Source organism: Suricata suricatta, chromosome 16 (assembly GCF_006229205.1).
Source record: "Suricata suricatta isolate VVHF042 chromosome 16, meerkat_22Aug2017_6uvM2_HiC, whole genome shotgun sequence".
NCBI lineage: Eukaryota > Metazoa > Chordata > Mammalia > Carnivora > Herpestidae > Suricata > Suricata suricatta.
Window position 1 is genome coordinate 40,532,202 of NC_043715.1, and position 20,379 is coordinate 40,552,580.

General features: G+C 35.9%; 1 protein-coding gene across 1 annotated transcript in view; it reads left to right on the forward strand.

Annotated features, from left to right (window-relative positions):
• The window catches only part of LSM14A (LSM14A mRNA processing body assembly factor), a gene marked incomplete at its 5' end in the record, with an annotated part of 52,869 nt that overhangs the window by 15,135 nt on the left and 17,355 nt on the right, over positions 1 to 20,379 (forward strand). Inside the window, 4 exons of the mRNA XM_029924263.1 lie at positions 9,739 to 9,798; positions 10,780 to 10,943; positions 14,145 to 14,274; positions 19,749 to 19,871. Of these exons, the coding sequence (XP_029780123.1) occupies positions 9,739 to 9,798; positions 10,780 to 10,943; positions 14,145 to 14,274; positions 19,749 to 19,871 (477 nt within the window). The remainder of the gene's footprint in view (positions 1 to 9,738; positions 9,799 to 10,779; positions 10,944 to 14,144; positions 14,275 to 19,748; positions 19,872 to 20,379) is intronic.

The window sequence follows — 20,379 nt, forward strand, 5'->3', positions numbered from 1 at the left end:
ATGGGGTTTTTTTTTTAATTTATTTATTTTTAGAGAGAGAATCCCAAGAAGGCTCTGCACTGACAGTGCAATTGCAGGGCTATAACTGATGAGCTGTGAGATGGTGACCTGAACCAAAATAGTCAAATCTTTAGCTAACTGAGCCACCCAAGTGCCCCTGATTACTTTAAGAGTAATAGAGAGAAAAAAAACCTGTTCCCTATTTCCCATTCTCTTTTTTTAAACATTGACCTAAAACTTAGGCTTTTCTAGTTTGGGGAATAAAAATACTAGAATACTTAACTAAAACAACATAGCATCATGGTGAAGTTTAGAATAGACAGGCTAACCACTTCTGGATTCAACATCTAACTCAACTATTATTACCGTTTTGTGTGTTCTCTCAGAGGCTATATTTATGTTTGGGTGAAGAGATTATTGAGGTGAAATTCATATAACACAGTTAATCATTATAAAGTTATGTGATGTAGTAGCATTTAGTCTAGTCATAGAGTTATACAACCGCCACCTCACTTTAGTTTCCAATTGTTTTCATCACTTTAGAAGATTAGCCCTGCTCATTACATAATCCCTTCCCAATTCCCTTTTACCCCAGTAACCACTTATCTCTTTTGGGTCTCTGTGGCTTTTTCTATCCTGGATATATATAAAATGGATGGATCTGGCTTTCCATTAGCATAATATTTTGGAGTTTCTAGTTGTAATATGTATCAACATTTCATTCGTTTTTATGGCTATATAATATTCTCTCTGTGTGTATGTATGTCTCAATATAAAAAACAGTTTGTTTATCCATTCATCTGTTGGTGGGCATTGGATTGTTTCCATCTTTTGGCTGTAATGAATAATACTGCTTTAAACATTTATGTGCAAGTTTCTGTGTAGACATAAGTTTTCACACATATAAGTGAAATTGCTGAATAATATAATTCTACATTGAAGTTTTTGAGGAACCACCAAGCTATTTTCCACAGCAACTGTACCATTTTAAATTTCTACTCTCAGTGTCAAAGATTCCTATTTCTCCATATCCTTACCAATATTTGTTATTTTGTTTTATTAGTAAAGCCATTCCAGTAGTTTTGAAGTGGTCTTTCATTATAGATTTGATTTGTATTAACATAATGACAAAGGATATTAAATCTTTCCATAAGCTTGTTGGCTATTTGTATATCTTTTTATGAGAAATATTTTTTCAGGTTTTTGCCTATTTTTTAATTGGGTGACTTGTTTTTTGTTGAGTTGTTAAGAGTTCTTATGTATTCTAGATACTAAACCCTTGTATATGACTTGCAAATATTTCTCCCGTTCCATTGCTTTTCTTTTACCATTCTCGATATTGTTCTTTGATGCACAGAATGTGTTTTGGGGTTTTTTTGTTCTTTGTTTTGAGAGGGAGGGAGTGAGAAAGAGAGAGAGACAGCAAGAGCAAGCAAGCATACCATGCACATGCACAAGCAGGGGAAGGGGCAGAGGGAGAGAGAGAATCTTAAGCAGGCTCCATACCTGATGCAGGGCTTGATCTCATGATGGTGAGATCGTGATCTGACCTGAAATCAAGAGTTGGACACTTAACCAACTGAGCCACCCAGGTGCCCTTAGAACGTTTTAGTTTTTGTGGTCGAGTTTATTTTTTCTTTTGATGCTCATGCTTTCAGTGTCTAATCTAAGAATCTGTTATCAAATCTGAGGTCATAAAGATTTACTCCCATGCTTGCTTCCACAGCACATATACAAAGATTTACTCCTATATTATCTCTTTTTTAATTTAATTTTGAGAGAGCACATGCATGCTAGCAGGGCAGGGGCAGAGGGAGAGAATCATTAGTAGGCTCTGTCCCACAAACCGTGAGATCATAACCTGAGCCAAAACCAAGAGTTGGATGCTTAACCAACGTGAGCCACCCAGGCACCCCTACTCCTATGTTCTCTTAATAGTTTTATAGTTTTGGTTTATATTTATATTGTTGACTCGCTAAAAAAAAACTACTTTTCCTCTACTTACCAGTTTACTCAGTTCTGGCTACCACCACATTTGTTAAGTCAGTTACATCAACCAGTTTTCCCAACTCTCTAGACACCAGCTGGGTATCCTACAATTTAATTTATTTTCTGACACTATCTGAAGTTGGTGTCGGAACCCACGGGTTAAGGGCTCAGTCCTGCAAGACAACCTTTCCCGCCTACTGCATACGCCAGTCTCCAGTTGTAAATTGTGAACTGTACTTCTAACCAGCTGGCTATAATTTGGTGGTTCCCGTGACTCCCTCGTTGGTTTGATCATTTGATAGAATGACTCACAAAACTCAGGAAATCAGCTTACTCATTAGGTAAGTAATTAGCTTACTTATCAACTCAGTCTCCAGCACTTTTTTCCTCCCCAGAGGATGGTCTTTCTGGTGACCAGCCACTTTTCTGAAGCTGACCAGGAGCCCACCCAGAGTCTCCTCATTAGTGCAAAAGATGCTCTTAATTGCCTGGGAAATTCCAAGAGATTTAGGAGCTCTGTATTAGGAACTAGGATCAAGAACCAAATATTAGAACAAAAGATGATTGGTGTGCGTTGCTGGTTCAGTCAGAAGAGCGTGAGGCTCTTGATCTTGGAGTTGTGAGTTGAAGCCCCATGTTGGGTGTAGAGATTACTTAAGAATTAAAAAAAAAAAAAGATGCTCTTAGTACCTTTATCTCTTACGAAATTACAAAGGTTTTAAGAGTTCTGGCCAAGAGGTGCAAAGACCAAATATATATTGTTTATTATATTACAGTATCACACCCGCTTTGATTTAAATTTTGTTTTGGAATAAGATAGAGTTCTGGTCTCATTCTTTTGTATATGAACATTCAGTTATCCCAAAACCATTGTTTGAAGAGACCATTCTTTCCCCCATTGAATATCCATGAACCCTTATCTAAAACCAATTGGCCATAGATGTTTGGGTTTATTTCTGAATTCTCTGTTCTATTCCATAAATCTGTGTATCTAACCTTATAGGTCTACCATGTTGTTTTGACCACTGTAACTTTTTTAAGTTTTGAAATTGGGAGATACGAGTCTTTCAGCCTTTTCAGGCTCTTCAGGTTCCCTCAAAGTTTCATATGAATTTGAAGTTTGGCTTTACCTTTTTGCAGGGCAGGGGAATTGCACTGAATCTGTAGCTCACTCTAGGGTGCATTGTAATCTTAATACTTAAGTCTTCCAGTCCATGAACATGGAATGACTGTCCATTTGTTCTGCTCTTTAACTTATTTCAGCAATGTTTTGTAATGGTCAGTGTACAAGTCATTTACCTCCTTTGTTAAGTTTATTCTTAGATATTTTATTTATTTGGATGTACCATAAATGAGATTGTTTTCTCTTTTTTTTTTTTAATTTTTTCTAATGTTTATTTTTGAGAGAGAGAGAGGGAGCGAGCCAGAGCATGAGCAGGGGAGGGGCAGAGAGAGGAGGGGATATAGAATCCAAAGCAGGCTCCAGGCTCTGAGCTGTCAGCAGAGCCTGATGTGGGGCTTGAACTCATGAAACGTGAGATCATGACCTGAGTGGAAGTTGAATGTTCAACCAACGGAGCCACTCAGGCACCCCCAGATTTTTATGTTTTGATATTGTACCTGTAACTTTGCTGAATTCATTTATTAACACTAGTTTTGTTTTAGTTCTTTAATAGATTCTATATATGAAGAATTCCTATATATGGAATCATGTCATATTCAAGAAGAGAGTTACTTCTTCCTCTCTAGTTTGGATGCCTTTTTTTCTTTTTCTTGCTAATTGTGCTATCTAGAACTTCTAGTACATTGAATAGCAGTGATGAAAGTGGACATCTTTGTCTTGTTTCTGATCTTAGGGGAAAGTTTTCAGTCTTTTACCAGTAAATATGATGTTAGCTATTGGTTTTTCATATATGCCATTTATCCTGTTAAGGAAATTCCTTCTATTCCTTGTTTGCTACATGTTTTATCATAAAAGGGTGTTAAATTTTGTCAAATGTGGTTTTTATTTATTGAAATGATCACGTAGGATATTCTCTTCCTTTGATCTATTAATGTGTATTACATTGGATTTGTTTAATTTTATTCATTTACTTTGAAAGAGAAAGAGCATGTGTGCGAGCAGGTAGAGGGAGAGAGAGAATCCCAAGCAGGCTCCATGCTGACAGTATGGAGCCCAACTTGGGGTTGGATCCCTCAAACTGTGAGATTGTGACCTGAGCTGAAATCAAGAGTCAGATGTTTAATCAACTGAATCACCTAGGCATCCCGGATTTTTTTTTAATGTTCAACTACCATACCTTCTTAAGATAAAATCCCCATTGGTTGTGACATATAATCCTTTTAATAAACTTTTGGATTTTCTTTACTGTTATTTTGTGAGGACTTATATATCTGTATTCATAAGAGATATTGGTCTTTAGTTTTCTTGTATCTTTGTCTATCTTTAGTATCAGAGTAACATTGGCCTCAAAGAGTCTATTAGGAAGTGTTACCTTTTCTTCTCTCTTTTGGAGGAGTTTGAGTAGGATTGGGGTTGTTTTGTCTTTAAATGGTTGGTGAAATTCACCAGTGAAACCATCTGGTCCTAGTTCTTTGAAGGTTTTGATTACGGGTTCAATCTCTGGTTATAGGTCTGTTAAGATTTTCTGTTTCTTGAGTCTGTTTTTGGTAATTTTATATTTCTAGAGATTTTTCTATTTCGTCCAAGTTTTCTAGTTAGTTAGCATGCAATTGTTTGTAGTTTTTTCTACATGAAGTTGGTAGCAGTGTCCTTGCTTTCATTTCTGATTTTAGTTATTTTGCATCTTCTCACCTTTTTCTCTTAGTCATTCTAGCTAAAGCTTTGTCAATTTTGTTGGTCTTTTCCAAGAAGCTACTTTTGGTTTTGTTGATTCTACTTTTCTCTTCTCTGTGTTGTTAATCTCTTCTCTAATCTTTCTTATTCCTTCTTTTTTGTTGGATTTGGGTTTAGTTTGCTCTTATTCTAGTTTTTTAAGATGTAGAGTTGATTTGAGATTTTTTTTAATATGGTGATTACAGCTATAAATTTCCCTCTTGAATATGTCATTCTTTATATCACATAATTGTGGCATGTTGTGTTTCCTTTTTCGTTTGTTTCAATTTTTCTTAATTTCCTTAGTGATTTCTTTGACTCATTGATTGTTTAAGAGTGTGTGGTTTAATTTCAGTGTACTTGCGGACTTTCCATTTTTTCTTTAATTATTGATTTCTAGCTTTATTCCACTATGGTCAGAGAAGATACTTTGTAAATCTCAATTGTTTTCAGTCTATTGAGAGTTGAATATGGCCTACTGGTCTATCCTGAAGAATGTTTCGTGTGCAATTGAGAATAATGTATATTCTGCCGATGTTGGTAGGGGGAAGGATAATCTGTTGCTTTTAAATACTTAAAGGACACTATGTGGAAAGTACCTTTGGCACTTGAGGGTTGAAATAGTGGTCTCTCAATGAATTGCCAGGTAGTTTATGTCATACAACCCTAATTTTTGTAGGATGTGCTTCCTGTGTTGTCTCCCTATCACTAGCAAAGCTTCACTAGAAACATGAGCCACCATCCCCATAGCTGCCTTTTGTGGAGTTGGGAGTTAATGAATGGTAACAGCTAGCCACTATGCAGAATGCTAACATTTATTGCAAGTTAGCCTTTCTTCATCAAGTACTCCCACAGATGTTACAAGTGTATGAGTAGACTTCACAGTTCCAAAATGGGTCATTCAGACTTGATGTACCAGCTAAATCATTGTTTCAGTATAGGGACTGATTCCTGGATCTTCCTACTTTCTTTCATTATGGCAGTTACATCTGTGTTTTTATTTTAGGTAGTTGTAATTTCTTGAAAATTACAGTTTTATAATTTGCCTCATATAGCATGTTTAATGTTACTGTACATTTACCTGACTTTTTGATATTACAAATAATATACCTATACCTGTCTGTTTTGAAAAAAATAATGATCAGAGTTATAGAATTCTAAAAATTGCATTCACTAAATCATATTATTTTGGTGAGCTTGAGTCTCTTTTTTTTTAAGTTTATTTAATTAAAAAAAAATTTTTTAATGTTTTATTTATTTTTGATACAGAGAGACACGGAGCATGCGAGGGGGAGGGGCAGAGAGAGAAGGAGACACAGAACCGGAAACAGGCTCCAGGCTCTGAGCTGTCAGCACAGAGCCTGATGTGGGGCTTAAACCCACAAACGTGAGATTTGACCTGAGCTGAAGTCGTAGGCTTAACCGACTGAGCCACCCAGGCGCCCCTAATATTTTTGAGAGAGAGAAAGAGCACATGAGCAGGGGAGGGGCAGAGAGAGAATCCCAAGCATGCTCTGTGACAGCACTGGAGATAGTGACCTGGACCTGAGCCAAGATTAAGGGTTGGATGCTTAATTGACTGAGCCACCCAAGTGCCCCAGGCTTGAGGGTCTTTAAGACTGACCCCTTTCTTAGACAAATATCATATGACTTCACTCATATGAGGACTTTCAGCTACAAAACAGATAAACATAAGGGAAGAGAAGCAAAAATAATATAAAAATAGGGAGGGGGACGAAACAGAAGAGTCTCTTAAATATGGAGAACAAACAGAGGGTTGTTGGAGGGGCTGTGGGTGGGAAGGATGGCCTAGATGGGTGAAGGGCATTAAGGAATCTACTCCTGAAAATCATTGTTGCACCATGTGCTAACTAACTTGGATGTAAACTTAAAAATAAATTAATTTTTTTAAAGGTGGAAAAAAAGTAGTGGGACTCTGAAGAAATATTGCTTCTTTATCCTTTATTCTAATTTTTATGTGTGGTACGAGCATAATTTACTTTTTCCAGAAAATAATAAACATCTGTTTTTTCTAAACTCAAAAAAAAAAAAAAGACTGACCCCTTTAAGTTCCTCTTCACCATTACTTGCCTGGTAACTTTCAAACTGGTCTTCTGCTTCCATTTTCACTTTGTTTTCCAGTCACAGAAGGACAAATGCCATATGATAATGGTTACCAGGGGCTAAGAGTGGGGGAAATGAAGAATCCTGGCTCTGTAGGTATAAAGTTCTAATTAAGCAAAATGATAACAGTTCTAGGGCTGCCTATGTGGTTCAGTCGGTTAAGCGTCTGACTTCAACTCAGGTCATGTTCTCACCGTTCCTGAGTTCAAGCCCCTTGTCATGCTCTGTGCAGACAGCTCAGACTCTGGAGCCTGTTTCAGAGTCTGTCTTTCTTTCTGTCTCTGACCCTCCCCTGTTAGTGCTCTGTGTCTCTCAAAAATAAAAAATAACCAAAAAAATTTTTTAAAGATGATAGAGTTCTAGATCTCTATTATACAACATCTTGTTATGCAAATACTGTACTGTATACTTAAAAATTTGCTAAGAGGATAGATGTCATGTGTTCTTACCATGATTTTTAAAGGTTAAAATGATAGCATTAACAAAAATGATGGTGATGTATACCTAATAAAGTTGTCGGTTGTAAAGAAAAAATTGAAAGCCTCATGGAAGAAGATAAAAGAATGGAGGCTTGTTGCTAGAGACGAGTGCATAAAGACCAGGGAGAACCGTGCATTAAGCACTTTTAAGTGTTCTCTATATAACTAGATTGAGCCAAGAGGATGCTTGGGGTGAGTGGGTATCATATACTTACTTACTTGGTTGGCTATGCTTAGCTGCTGCAAGTGCAAAAATTAAGTAACAGGAAAACATGGGGTGAACCAATGAGATTTCTTAGTGTTACCTATACATGAGCTAATTCGTGTTTTGAAATGTGTTGTAGCTGAACACTGGTGGTGATACCCTACCTTTTCTGTGCCTTTCTTCCCACTCACAATGCCCAGGCTATTTGTATTTATCTTCCAGCCATGTGTGTCCTTCTGATCTCTCTTAATTAATTTGCTCTTCATAATGGTACAAGAATTGTCTGTTGGAAACATTAAATCTAATCAAAATAGTCTCCATCATTAGAGCATGTTTTCCATACTCTTGGTGTATGCAGTTCATTCTCCACGGTCTCTATTTTCATACTTTTTCATTTTCCTCTTTTATTTTGATAGAGATTTTCTTCACACCATGTTTTGGAAAGTATGCCCTTAGCTTCAGACTGTATTGTTGGTTACCTTTAGGACCTCAGATAACAAAATTTTCAGCCTACATATATTAATTTATCAGCTTTCCTCAAAATTTTATCAAGTAACTCCCTGCTATAAAAAAGGAGAGTATTAATTAATGTACTTTTTTGTTTTCCCCCATTTCCACTCATCTTCATCTTCCAATTTTTATTAGAATACTATGTGATATACTGTCCTGACTGATTTTGTCAATACGTAACTTTGTAACTTTTTTGAGAACTATTCCAACACATTCTGTTCTAAGACCATAGTAAATTGTCATGCAAACTTATGTGCTTAAATGAATTTCTTCTTCATCTCTTATCTTTTATTTGATACTGTCATTTCTGTGAATTCTTTATTTTGATACAACAAAGGATAAGTCTCTATAGCTTATAGAGCCCTAAATCTTTTTCTAGAAATACAGCAAAACCTTTTTATCAAATTTAGACCTTCATGTCAGGAAATTTCTGTTATATATTTAAGTATATTTTCTTATTCTGTTGTCTTTCTAAGCAGCATTGGTTACCTGTTGGATCTGCATAATAGTCACCTTCAACCATTTTATTGCTGTACTTTTTCTTTACATCTTAACTTGCTTTTTCTCAAAATTATTCTCTATTAATGACTTGGTTTTACTGCTTTGTTCTGTTGTTGATGTAGTTATTAGTTCTGCTAATAACTGTATATATGTATATTCTATATTTATCTTGTCTGTTCTTCCCTTAACTCTGTATGCTACCTTTTCAATATCTTCTTTTGTTTTTAAGTTTATTTATTTTGAGAGAGAGAGAGCATACGCACATGAGCAGGGGAGGAGCAGAGAGAGAAGGAGAAAGAGAAAGAATCCCAAGCAGGCTTTGACCTGTCAATGCAGAGCCCAACAAAGGGCTTGAACAGTGAGATCATGACCAGAGCCAAAAATCAAGAGTCAGACGCTTAACTGACTGAGCCATCCAGACACCTCTCAGTATCATTTTGATCATTAGAGTTTTATTTTTCTCAAGAAGGTAAAGCAATTCTTCTTGAAATTTTCTTCTATTTCCTGGGACAAGTATTGATCTTGCATGGACTTTTCATCTATCTATTGAATACATGGGTATAGTTTGAGTAGTTTTGTTAGGTCTTGGAAAAATGGAACTTGTATAAGGAGGACCATTAACTTTTCCTCCCTCTGCTTCAGATGAACTTGTCTATTCCTTCTGAGGCCTGGGACTTTATACATTCGTGGTTGTGGTGGTGCTTCTGTAAAGGGTGATACTAATTTATATGTAATTTTCTTAATCCTGATTTTTCGAACTATTTATCCTTCCTTTTGGATACAGGACAGAATATAGAACCTTGTCACTTAACTCCTCTCCTTATAAAGTACTCTTTGGCCGTTAGGAAAGGAAGAACTTCAACTGGGGAATTCTACATCTTTTCCCTTAACACATCAGTGTCTCTGCCCCATCTGCCAATATGGAGGTGCCAGTGAAAATTTCTCAGGGCATGCTGCATGTGGATTCTCAGACTGGCCTTCCAGTTTGGACTAACACATTCAGTAGCTGAGTGACACTTTTTAATAAAATTTCTGGAATAATTTGAGATCTTCTTAATAGAGATATTTTAACTTTTCATTTTCTTTCATTTTAGGGAGGGATATTCTTCTGCAAGCCTACATCTATGCCACCATCTTTCCTGGAAGCAGCATAAGTAATAGAATTTTTAGAATGGGGGGTATTATTTAAAATAAATAGCATTCATATTTAATCTAGCCCTGAATCAATTCAGCAGAAAAATCCATGCATTCAAAACGTTTCACAGAGTTTACTCCTTTAGGACAGTCTTTAAGTGGATAATATATGATATTTCAAACTTTCTTTTTGGAACTAACATATGCATACAGATATTTTCAGAAACCTGAGACGATAAACCTGAAACTTTGGTGTTTGAAAGAAACTGTTGAGGAATTGGTTTAAAATAGATTTTTAGACTCTCCTGAAAGTCTTATTCAGTGAATTTGAATAGGATCCCAGAAATCTTTTCACCCAGCTTACTTTCATGCAGGTAGTCTACAGTTTAACTTTTGAGTCATGCTATCTTAAGTGTTGAAAAAATCAGATTTAATTATGAGGTGGATACTTTAGGTAAGTAGGCCATTTCAGGCTGTCCCCTGGGACTGAATACCTGACAGCCATTTGGCTTGGCTTCTAGAGGACCCACTACTCACCAAGATAGATGTTCCCTTCATTGTCTTCTCTTAATCCAAAAGCTCAATTTGGGATTTTGTGGGGAAATCTTCACCTGCCACTCCAACAAGAAATCTCGTATAGGTTTTCCAGTTTTTTGTTTCTAAATGATGACATTAAAAATAAATCAACAATGAAAGGAAGGACATTTTTAACACCTCCTCTCACCACAGCCATGACAGATATAAATAAATAAAGATGTAGGAAGAACACGACCTCATAATACAGATTGTTTTTTAAATTGAGTACATTGAGCTCTAGGCAAAACCCACTCTGTTTTTCTCTTTCTTGAACAAAATTTCTTTAGCTACAGATAATGGAGATTTTCTCACAGCTGACATTTAAAAACTGCTGTTTGTTGGTATTTGGGAGAGTATACTTCTGACAGTCACTACCTGAATATGATGAGTAGACATATGTCTCATATCCTCTGTTTTCTCGCCAGTTCGGTCCTTTGGTACGGAAGACAGACCAACAGATCGTCCAATACCACCTCGAGATGAAGTCTTTGAATACATCATATTCCGTGGGAGTGATATCAAAGACCTCACTGTTTGTGAGCCACCAAAACCACAGTGTTCTTTGCCTCAGGACCCGGCCATCGTTCAGGTAACTGATAGTACATTTGTCTTGGAGTGCAAGAAAACCTCAGGTACATGGCTAGCCATAGCTTGTACCTCTCTTGGATTTGGGCATGTTTTTTATTTTCTCAATTGAATGTTCATGTACTTAACCATTTCCTAGTTACCCTAGATACCTGGATAATGTTTTCATCCAGGTTTTTTTCTTTAGATCGCAAGTCGGGACTAAATAAAGTAAGATAGTATTTTCTAATTTCAGCAACAGTTAAAATAGCTTATATTTATTGATGTCTAACTATATGAGAAGCACTATTCAAACCACTACATACAATAAGTCAATCCTCACAATACTCTCTGAGCTTGGTACTATAATCTGATTTTTATAATTCTCATTTTTACCAGTGAGTAAATTAGATAGAGCCACAATTTGAACAGACCCAGGCAGTCTGGTTCTGGAATCCAGAATCCAATACACTCACTGTATATTCACATTTGGTTCACATTATAAACCAGGGTGGTAACGGCTACTCTTAGGTAAGATTATTAGGTTCAGTGAAAAGAAGTGATAAGTCACATTGGTGCTTTTATATGTATAGTACATAATATGCATGCAGTGTTGTATAGGAAGGTAACACAAAAATATAAAAGGATTTTTATATATATGTTGTTCGAATATCTAAAAAGGTATGAAAAAAGAAGACCTGAAGTATTCTCAGTAAAAGAAATAAAAAATTTGTAATTTATTAGCAACAGAAATAGCATGATGTCTAAGAGATTGTAAATTATGAATTCAACAGTTTGTTCATTACAGTACTTGTTTACATGTTAATTGGAAAAAACTCCCTGAATTTAGTTATAACAGCAGAGGAAGCAAATTCATATAGGAATGTTTTCATTTTAGGGGATAGGTGATTAAAAGTTTATGACCCCCATGGTTTTTCTCCTGGATCCATTTTCTTCTCAACCTTTTTTATTGTCAGAAATTTTGGTCATTTGCACTAAAATATGCTTGTTGACTTTTTTTAAGGTTCTATTTTTAGATTTTTAAAAATAAACTTTCCCTTTTTAATGCTGAATGATAAAATCTTAGTTTTCCACAAAACAGATTCTTAGACTATATATTATATTGCATAAGATTTCTCTTACTTCCAGCTATTAAAGGAAAATACCTGATGAACTTTCCTAAAGAAAATAGTAAGTGGTATATAAAATTAAAATGGAAAAAAAGAGGGTGCCTGTCTTGTTAGTCTCAGGGTTGTAGGTTCAAGCCCCACTTTGGGTATAGAGATTAGTTAAAAAGAAAACGGGAAAAGAAGAAAAAATACTTTTTGACATTTAATGTAGTATTTATTTTTCCTGATACACGCTTAAAAAAATTTTTTTTTTCATTTTAGAGAGAAAGCAAATGCATGCAAATGGGAGAGAGAGAGCTCCCTTTTTTTTCCCCCTTGGAAGAGAGAATCACAGAGGCTGACACACGGCTCCATCCCATGACCCTGGGATTATGACCTGAGCCCAAATCAAGAATCGGATGTTCAACTAACCGAGCCACTAGGCGCTTCTGAATGGAAGCTTTTTAATAAGAAATAGTTAAATTTATTCTTGTAATATACTTAAACTGGAGAAATTCTCTACTCTCATCTCTCCACCCCACCTCCTCGCTCCTTTTTAATAAGTCTTAACTTTTGAGGAAGTAAGTCTGAAGGAACCCTAAGAAAAATCCTTAACATTTTTTTTTTCTTTTATTTGAGTAGGCCCCACGCACAATGCAGGGCTTGAACTAATGACGCTAAGAACAAGCTTTACTGATTAAGCCAGTCAGGCACCCCAAAAATGTGAATTTCTGGGGCACCTGGGTGGCTCAGTCAGTTAAGTGTCTGGCTTCGGCTCAGGTCATGATCTCACGGTTCGTGGGTTCAAGCCCCGCGTCGGGCTCTGTGCTGACAGCTAGCTCAAAGCCTGGAGCCTGCTTCAGATTCTGTGTCTCCCTCTCTCTCTGACCCTCCCCTGCTCGTGCTGTCTCTGTCTCTCAAAAATAAATTAAAAAAAATTTTTTTTAATGTGAATTTCTTTAATGGAGGGAGAAGAGACCCATTTTAATAGAGATAGCCCTCACCAAATAATGGTGTTAGCTGATTGTCTTTTGTATATGTATCTTCTGAGAATTCTCCAGGGAAATAGTTATTTAAGTAATTAGCTTTATAAGAACCAAGAGAACACAAGTCAAACTGGTGTTGAATTTCTTCTAGCCACCATAAATTTTGACTTTTGATCTTTGGATTCAAATAGTAAGTAGTAGTTATTGAGTACCTGCCGTGTTCCTCATAGTAGCAGTGAACACTCAAAGTCCCACCATCAGTGAGCTTATATTCTTTTGGTCATTATTAGTACACTTCATATTTGTATTTGATATATTTTATATATTAAGATAAATTAATGTATAGCATACATATTTACATTTCATAATATTTTAGGTTTAGTAAGTTATAGTTTTTATAAAATGATCTTTAACTTAATGATAAATGTATTTAAAAATGTAAATAGTCTAATGTGGGATAGTTTGTTTCTTCATCTCTCTCCTGTAAATTTAATAGTGCATCTCTCGGGGCGCCTGGGTGGCTTAGTGAGTTAAGTGGCCGACTTCGGCTCAGGTCATGATCTCACAGTTCATGAGTTCGAGCCCCGCTTCGGGCTCTGTGCTGACAGCTCAGAGCCTGGAGCCTGCTTCAGATTCTGTGTCTCTCTCTGCACCTCCCCTGCTCATGCTCTCAAAAATAAACATACTAAAAAAATATTTTAATAGTGCATCTCAGATGATTGAAAATATGAGCAAAATCAAAAGTGAGATGTCTTATTTTTGTCAGCACCAGACTAAAACTCAGTATAACCAAATGTAATTTTTTCCATATCATTTTCTTCAAGCAAAGTTACTTATTCAAGTAATTTCTTCTTTCCTAAATCTGCTATAAAACTCTTAACTCAAAGGAGGAGTTTATTGCAGAAAAAATTATTTATAGATCACATCAAGTATAATTGGCACATGATATGCAAATACTGAAATCAGTAGGGTATTAAACTGTTTTGATATTAAATGCATGTTGTAAGTTGTAATTGGTTTTGTATCTAATAATTATAATTAAAGTTTTCTTAAAAATGTAAATATTCAAATTTTTTCATTCGTATACATGTTGTGTAGAACCTGGAAAAATAACCCATGGTCTTTCTTCAGTCTTCACTAGGCTCATCTACTTCTTCATTCCAGTCAGTGGGTTCCTATGGACCTTTTGGCAGGATGTCAACATACAGTCAGTTCAGTCCAAGTTCATTAGTGGGGCAGCAGTTTGGTGCTGTTGGTGTTGGTATGTTGTGTTTTTTCCTTTTCTTTCTTTCTTTTTTTTTTTAATTTATCTGCTTTTACCACAAATTTGCAGACATACTGTTTGTTGTTCCTTTTGTAACCTATTATTTTAAAGGCTTTATTTAATGTCCTTGATGACTGACTAGTGGTTCTATGAAGCTCATCTCTCAGAATAGTCACATTTGGTTTTAAACCTACGTATATCCAACTACCAATTTTTAGTAAATGTTATTTTAAAATTTATATAAGCTATATATATATATATATATATATATATCCATTTAAAATAAAGCATTTTTTTCTGGGACACCTAGCTGGCTCAGTCAGAAGAATATGTGACTCTATCTCAGGGTTGTATGTTCGAGCCTCATGTTGGGTATGGAGATTACTAAAAATAAATAAACTTAAAATAATAAAAATAATAGTAAAATAACCATTTATTCCCAACAGCTTGGATTTTCAAAAAAGAGTTAGAGATAATGCTATAATTGATAATGCCAGTAAGGAGTATTTATATTATGTAGAATGTGGAAAGATTTTCATATATAGCATGTTTTGAGGGTGTGGTGCTTTGTTTATTGTAACAGTATTTTAGAAACATTAACACTGTAAGGATAAAGCTAGATATAATCAGTGTTTTTTTTTGTTTGTTTTTATAGCTGTTTAGCTCTTTAGTACACCTTTCCTGAAATTCCCACAGTAAAGAATAACTTTTTAAATCTCAAACTCTAGCCCTTAATCTCTCTTAGTTCGATTGAAATAACCGTTTATCAGTTTACCTTGTTTCTCTGAATCACAAATCCAGTTTCAGGTGTATCTGAAAACTCACTGGGATGTTAACAGGTTTTATTAAAATTAATTCCTTTTTATAAATATGCTTTTTTATATAGTTGTGACTTTTCAAGTATATAAATGTGTAGCTTTCACAAAATCAAAAAGGATGTGAAAAAGTAAATCCTCCGGTTGGATGGACACAAACAGAAACAACTGATACTAAGTATATATAAAATTGATAATATAACCACACAGGAAAAAAGAATTCAAGTAACTTTTACACTCGTAGTAGGGATATACTTTAAGAATAAATAGAAATGTTAAAAAAAAAAAACTGACTTAGAGTTTCTAACTGGTAGTGGTATTGAAGTTGTTAATTTTTAAACTATTTTGTAATAGTTTATCACAGGATAGGCAAATGACTAGTATATTGATGTTGTTGGCAAATGCTATTCTTTCCATGGAGAAAGGAGTTCAAAATATAGAGGTGATGAAGAATCCTGTGGTGTTGAGTATGAATTGAAAGTATGAATGTGAACTTATTTTCTTAAAACTAGTTATTTTGTGATTTTGTTCATAGAAAGGGCCTAGAAGCAACGATACCCAGTGGCAAAGAATATGTGTAGACTAGTGAATTTCAAGATACACCTGAAATTGGTTTCTAAATACCATTCCCCAATAAAAGGAAGCGGGACTCTTGAAAAAAGAAGATGGGGAAACAATGCTCTTTTCTTTTAAAGTTTATTTATTTAATCTCTGCACCCAGTATGGCCTTGAACTAATGACCCCAAGATCAAGAGTTGCATATTCTTCCAACTGAGCCATCTAGGCACCCCAACAGTGCTTTATTTTATTTGTTTGTTTGTTTGTTTTTTACAGAAAAATGCTAACTAATGTAAGGAATGGTAACTGTAGAAAATCACCATTTGTGTAATCTCCAGTGTATTAAATAGCAATGATTATTAGTGGATGCTAAAATCATTGGGTGAACAGTGCTGGACAGAATATTAAAATGGTCCTAAAGTCATCATCCCACAGTTAACTTATTAATTGCAGAGGGGAAGACATTGTGCCTTTGTAATGGAGAGATCTAGATGCTCACCATTTTAATCAAGTTGTAACGTTTGGTATTGCCATAGTTTAACTAAATGTCTCCTAATGTGATGGTAAAGGGAGAAGGTAAATAAAGATTTACCATGTGTTAGCTATAACTGTTAGAATCCTATTCTGAGGTTTTAAATAAGGGATGGTTGCAAATTATCCTTTTGAGACTCCTTTGATTAAATTGAATAGTTGGCTAAAACTGAGATTTTATTGTATTAACTCCTACATTACTGTGACATTTGTACGATTTAATATGTATAAAGCATTTGAATAGGGTCTAGCACATGATGTTACATAGTAAATACTGCTTCTACCATTCTTCAGAGCCTGGTCTTCTCACCAAAATATTTTGTGGTGGTGAAATATCTATTTTAATTTTAATATTTCTGGGAGTTGCTAGTTGAGTGTTCTTTGGGTGTCACAAAAGTAAGGGGGTTTATTTGTATTTTCTATGTCAGTTGAGTAATTTTTGCAGAAGATTCTTTTTTATTTTTTTAATTTCCATATTGGTAGGATAATTTGTGGAGTGCTTAGAAAGCTATATATAATATTTAGAAGTTGTTAAATGAGGAGGAGGAAAATTGTAGCATTGATTAAGGTGGCAGATGTGTTTTAGAAAAGGAATTAAGTCAGGTGTGGTTTGTGTTGGAACAAATCAAGCCAGATTTTAATCTAAACCTCTTGTTTTCATTTTCAATCCCTAGTGCAATTGACTCTTGAACAATATGGGTTTAAACTGCACAGGTCCACTTAAATGTGATTTTTTTTCCGATAAGTACAGTAGTAAATGTGATCTCTACCATGTGATTTCTTAATAACATTTTCTTTTCTCTGGCATACTTTATTGTCAGAATCTGGTACGGTATTCTGATTTAAAAAGGAAGGTTAAAGATGCATAAGTGGCTCAGTCAGTTAATTGTTGAACTATTGATTTCAGCGTAGGTCTTGATCTCAGGGTCATAAGTTCAAGCTTCCCATTAGGCTCTGCACTGGGCATGAAGCCTACTTTTAAAAAAAATGGAAGTTTAAACAAATTAGGGAAACACTATTGCTATTTTGGGGGAAAGTTTTCCTTTTTCTTTTATATATTATAGTCTTCTTACTGTTTTATTTGCAACTTGTATCATGAAGGATTAACATCCTAATATCTATGGGGCTTCTAGGAATGAGGACCTACAATCCAACAGAAAGAGAGGCAGGTGGGGGCGCCTGGGTGGCTCAGTCGGTTGAGTGTCCGGCTTTGTCTCAGGTCATGATCTCACAGTCCGTGGATTCAAGCCCCGTGTCGGGCTCTGTGCTGACAGCTCAGAGCCTGGAGCCTGCTTTGGATTGTGTGTCTCCCTCTCTCTCTCTGCCCCTCCCCTGCTCACTCTCTGTCTCTCTCTCTCTCTCTCTCTCTCTCTCTCAAATAAAGACATAAAAAAATTAAAAAAAAAAAAAGAGAGAGAGGCAGGTGTCTTCCTTTTTCAGAAAGAAAGGAATATGAATGTCCCCTAAATGTGGAAAAATGCTTAAATTTTGTTTATAATAGAGCTAAAAATTAAATCTGCAGAGGCACCATTTCTCACTGTCAGTTTGGCAGAAACCCAAGTTTGAGGTGTGTGTGTACGTGTGTATGCACACTATCTTTGTAAGATAGTGGGGAAACAGATACATTGAAAGGAGTGATGGACCAGACAGAATTAAAACACTACATTTTAAAGCTGATGCTAAAGTAATTCTTATGTGTAAAGATTTTCAGTCTTTATTGACTTTAATGAATGGATCCCACAATTTTTTTTTAATTTTTTTTAATGTTTTATTTATTTTTGATACAGAGAGACAGAGCATGAGAGGGGGAGGCGCAGAGAGAGAAGGAGACACAGAACCGGAAACAGGCTCCAGGTTCTGAGCTAGCTGTTAGCACAGAGCCTGACGTGGGGCTCGAACCCACTAACGTGAGATCCGACCTGAGCTGAAGTCAGAGGCTTAACCGACTGAGCCACCCAGGCGCCCCAGGATCCCACAATTAAGGAAGCAGCAAAACAGCCATGGCTGGCTAAGTCTCACAGGACCCTTGTAGAGAAGACGAAGGAATACTGGCTGAAGAGACAGACAGATGGGTACATTTTAGCTGGTTAAGTAGTCCAACCATGTTAGACAATGATTCTCTTATGTCTCCAGTGTTTCATACAGATTAATTTTTAATCACTGAGTTTGATGAACATTAGAAAGCATGCTTATGAACTTTACAGTGAGCATAAAGCCAGGAGGGTATTTCATACATTGGGACTGACAAATAAGGATTGTTAAAGATCCACTTCAATAAAGTGAAAGGAATTAAACATTCCAGTTAAAAAGCAGAGAGCATCAAAGTGAATTAAAAAAAAGGAAAAAAGCAAAGTCCAACTATATAATGTCTATTAGAAATACACTGAAAGAAGGTAAAAGAATAAAAAACAACATGACATACCATACAAACACTAATAACAAGAAGACTATGTTAGACAAACTAGTATCGGGTCAGGGGTACTACCAGAAGAGAACATAGCATATGAACAGTGAATGATCCATAAGTACTGTAGAAACTTAAAGAAGATTGACATAACCATGTATAGCAAAGAATTTGGGCTCTTTCTAAAAGGGATTTGTTATTCATATCACAAAAGCAGAACTTTTTGTGGTTGCTTTAGGCAGAATGCAGCCTCTTAGAGCCATCTTGGGGGAAAGCATTAAAATCAGGGGTCTGGTGGCTGTTGCCTTAGAAATGCTGGACAAACTCTTCATAGACCTGTCTGCCAGTTTGGTTATTTGTGCAGATACTCAGTATTAAAGTAATTAAACCTTAATATTGGTGTAGAATGTACCTTTTCCTGCTACTTCTCTGTCTGACATGGGACCATGTAACTGCCTGGGACAGTATTGCTGTTATAAAATTGTTCGGGGGCGCCTGGGTAGCTCAGTTGGTTGAGTATCCCCTTCTTGGTTTCAGCTCAGGTCATGATCTCATGATTTGTGAGTTCAAGTGCTGTGTCAGGCTCTGCACCGGCAGTGCAGAACCTACTTGGGTTCTCTCTCTGCCCCTCCCCTCACACACACTCTCAAAATAAATAAATAAACTTTAAAAATAAAAATAAAATTTTCTTTCAGGGGCGCCTGGGTGGCTCAGTCGCTTAAGCATCCGGCTTTGGCTCAGCTCATGATCTCATGGTTTGTGGGTTCGAGCCCCGCATTGGGCTCTGTGCTGACAGCTAGCTCAGAGCCTGGAGCCTGCTTCTGGTTCTGTGTCTCCTTCTCTCTCTGCCCCTCCCCCTCTCATGCTCTGTCTCTCTCTCTGTATCAAAAATAAATAAAACATTAAAAAATTTTAAAAATAAACTTTTCTTTCATTCAAGGATGCTGGACTATATATATTGGTTTGCTTTTTTCATATAGTGTGAAAGATTCTCAAATTATTTTTGATGCACTTTCATTAATTTTTCAGGATTAGTAATCTGCACAAGTGTTATAGAGGGCAGGGGTGGCAACAATTATCATTAAAGTGGAATATTGCTTTATATAATTAAAAGGTTTAAATTAATACTTTTTTTTTTTGTCATTAAAAAAAATCTCTTAAAGCTGGAAGCTCTTTGACATCCTTTGGAGCAGAAACATCAAACAGTGGTACCCTATCCCAAAGTAGTGCAGTTGGTTCTGCCTTTACACAGGATACAAGATCTCTAAAAACACAGTTATCTCAAGGTAAGCTGGGGGTTTTTTTCTTCATATATTTCCATTCCTAATATTTATAGTGGTTTTTATCTTCCCCTGAACGTAAAAGCTTTTTCAGCTTGCAAATCACATTTGGTTCTTTTAAGATTTTTTCCTGCTTGCTCTTGCAATCGATATATTATTGAGTGACGTCCACCATTTGTACTCTACAGTTCTTAGATCATAAAACTATGAACCAGTTTTAAATTTGACACCTTTTTTTGCAAGGCAATTATATAATTTGTGTATAATACTTAAATATATCAAATTAGTCCTGGACTCACCATTGAAAATGAATGATAGCAGCTAATGGAACCCTGGGTGCCTCACTTGAGCATATGACTTGGGCTCAGGTCATGATCTCACTGTTCAGGAGTTTGAACCCTGTGTCATGCTGTCTGCTGTCAGCACAGAGCCTGCTTAGGATCCTCTGTTCCCCTCCCCTCCCTTGCATGCACTCTCTCTTAAAAATAATAAACATTAACACCACAGCAAAAAG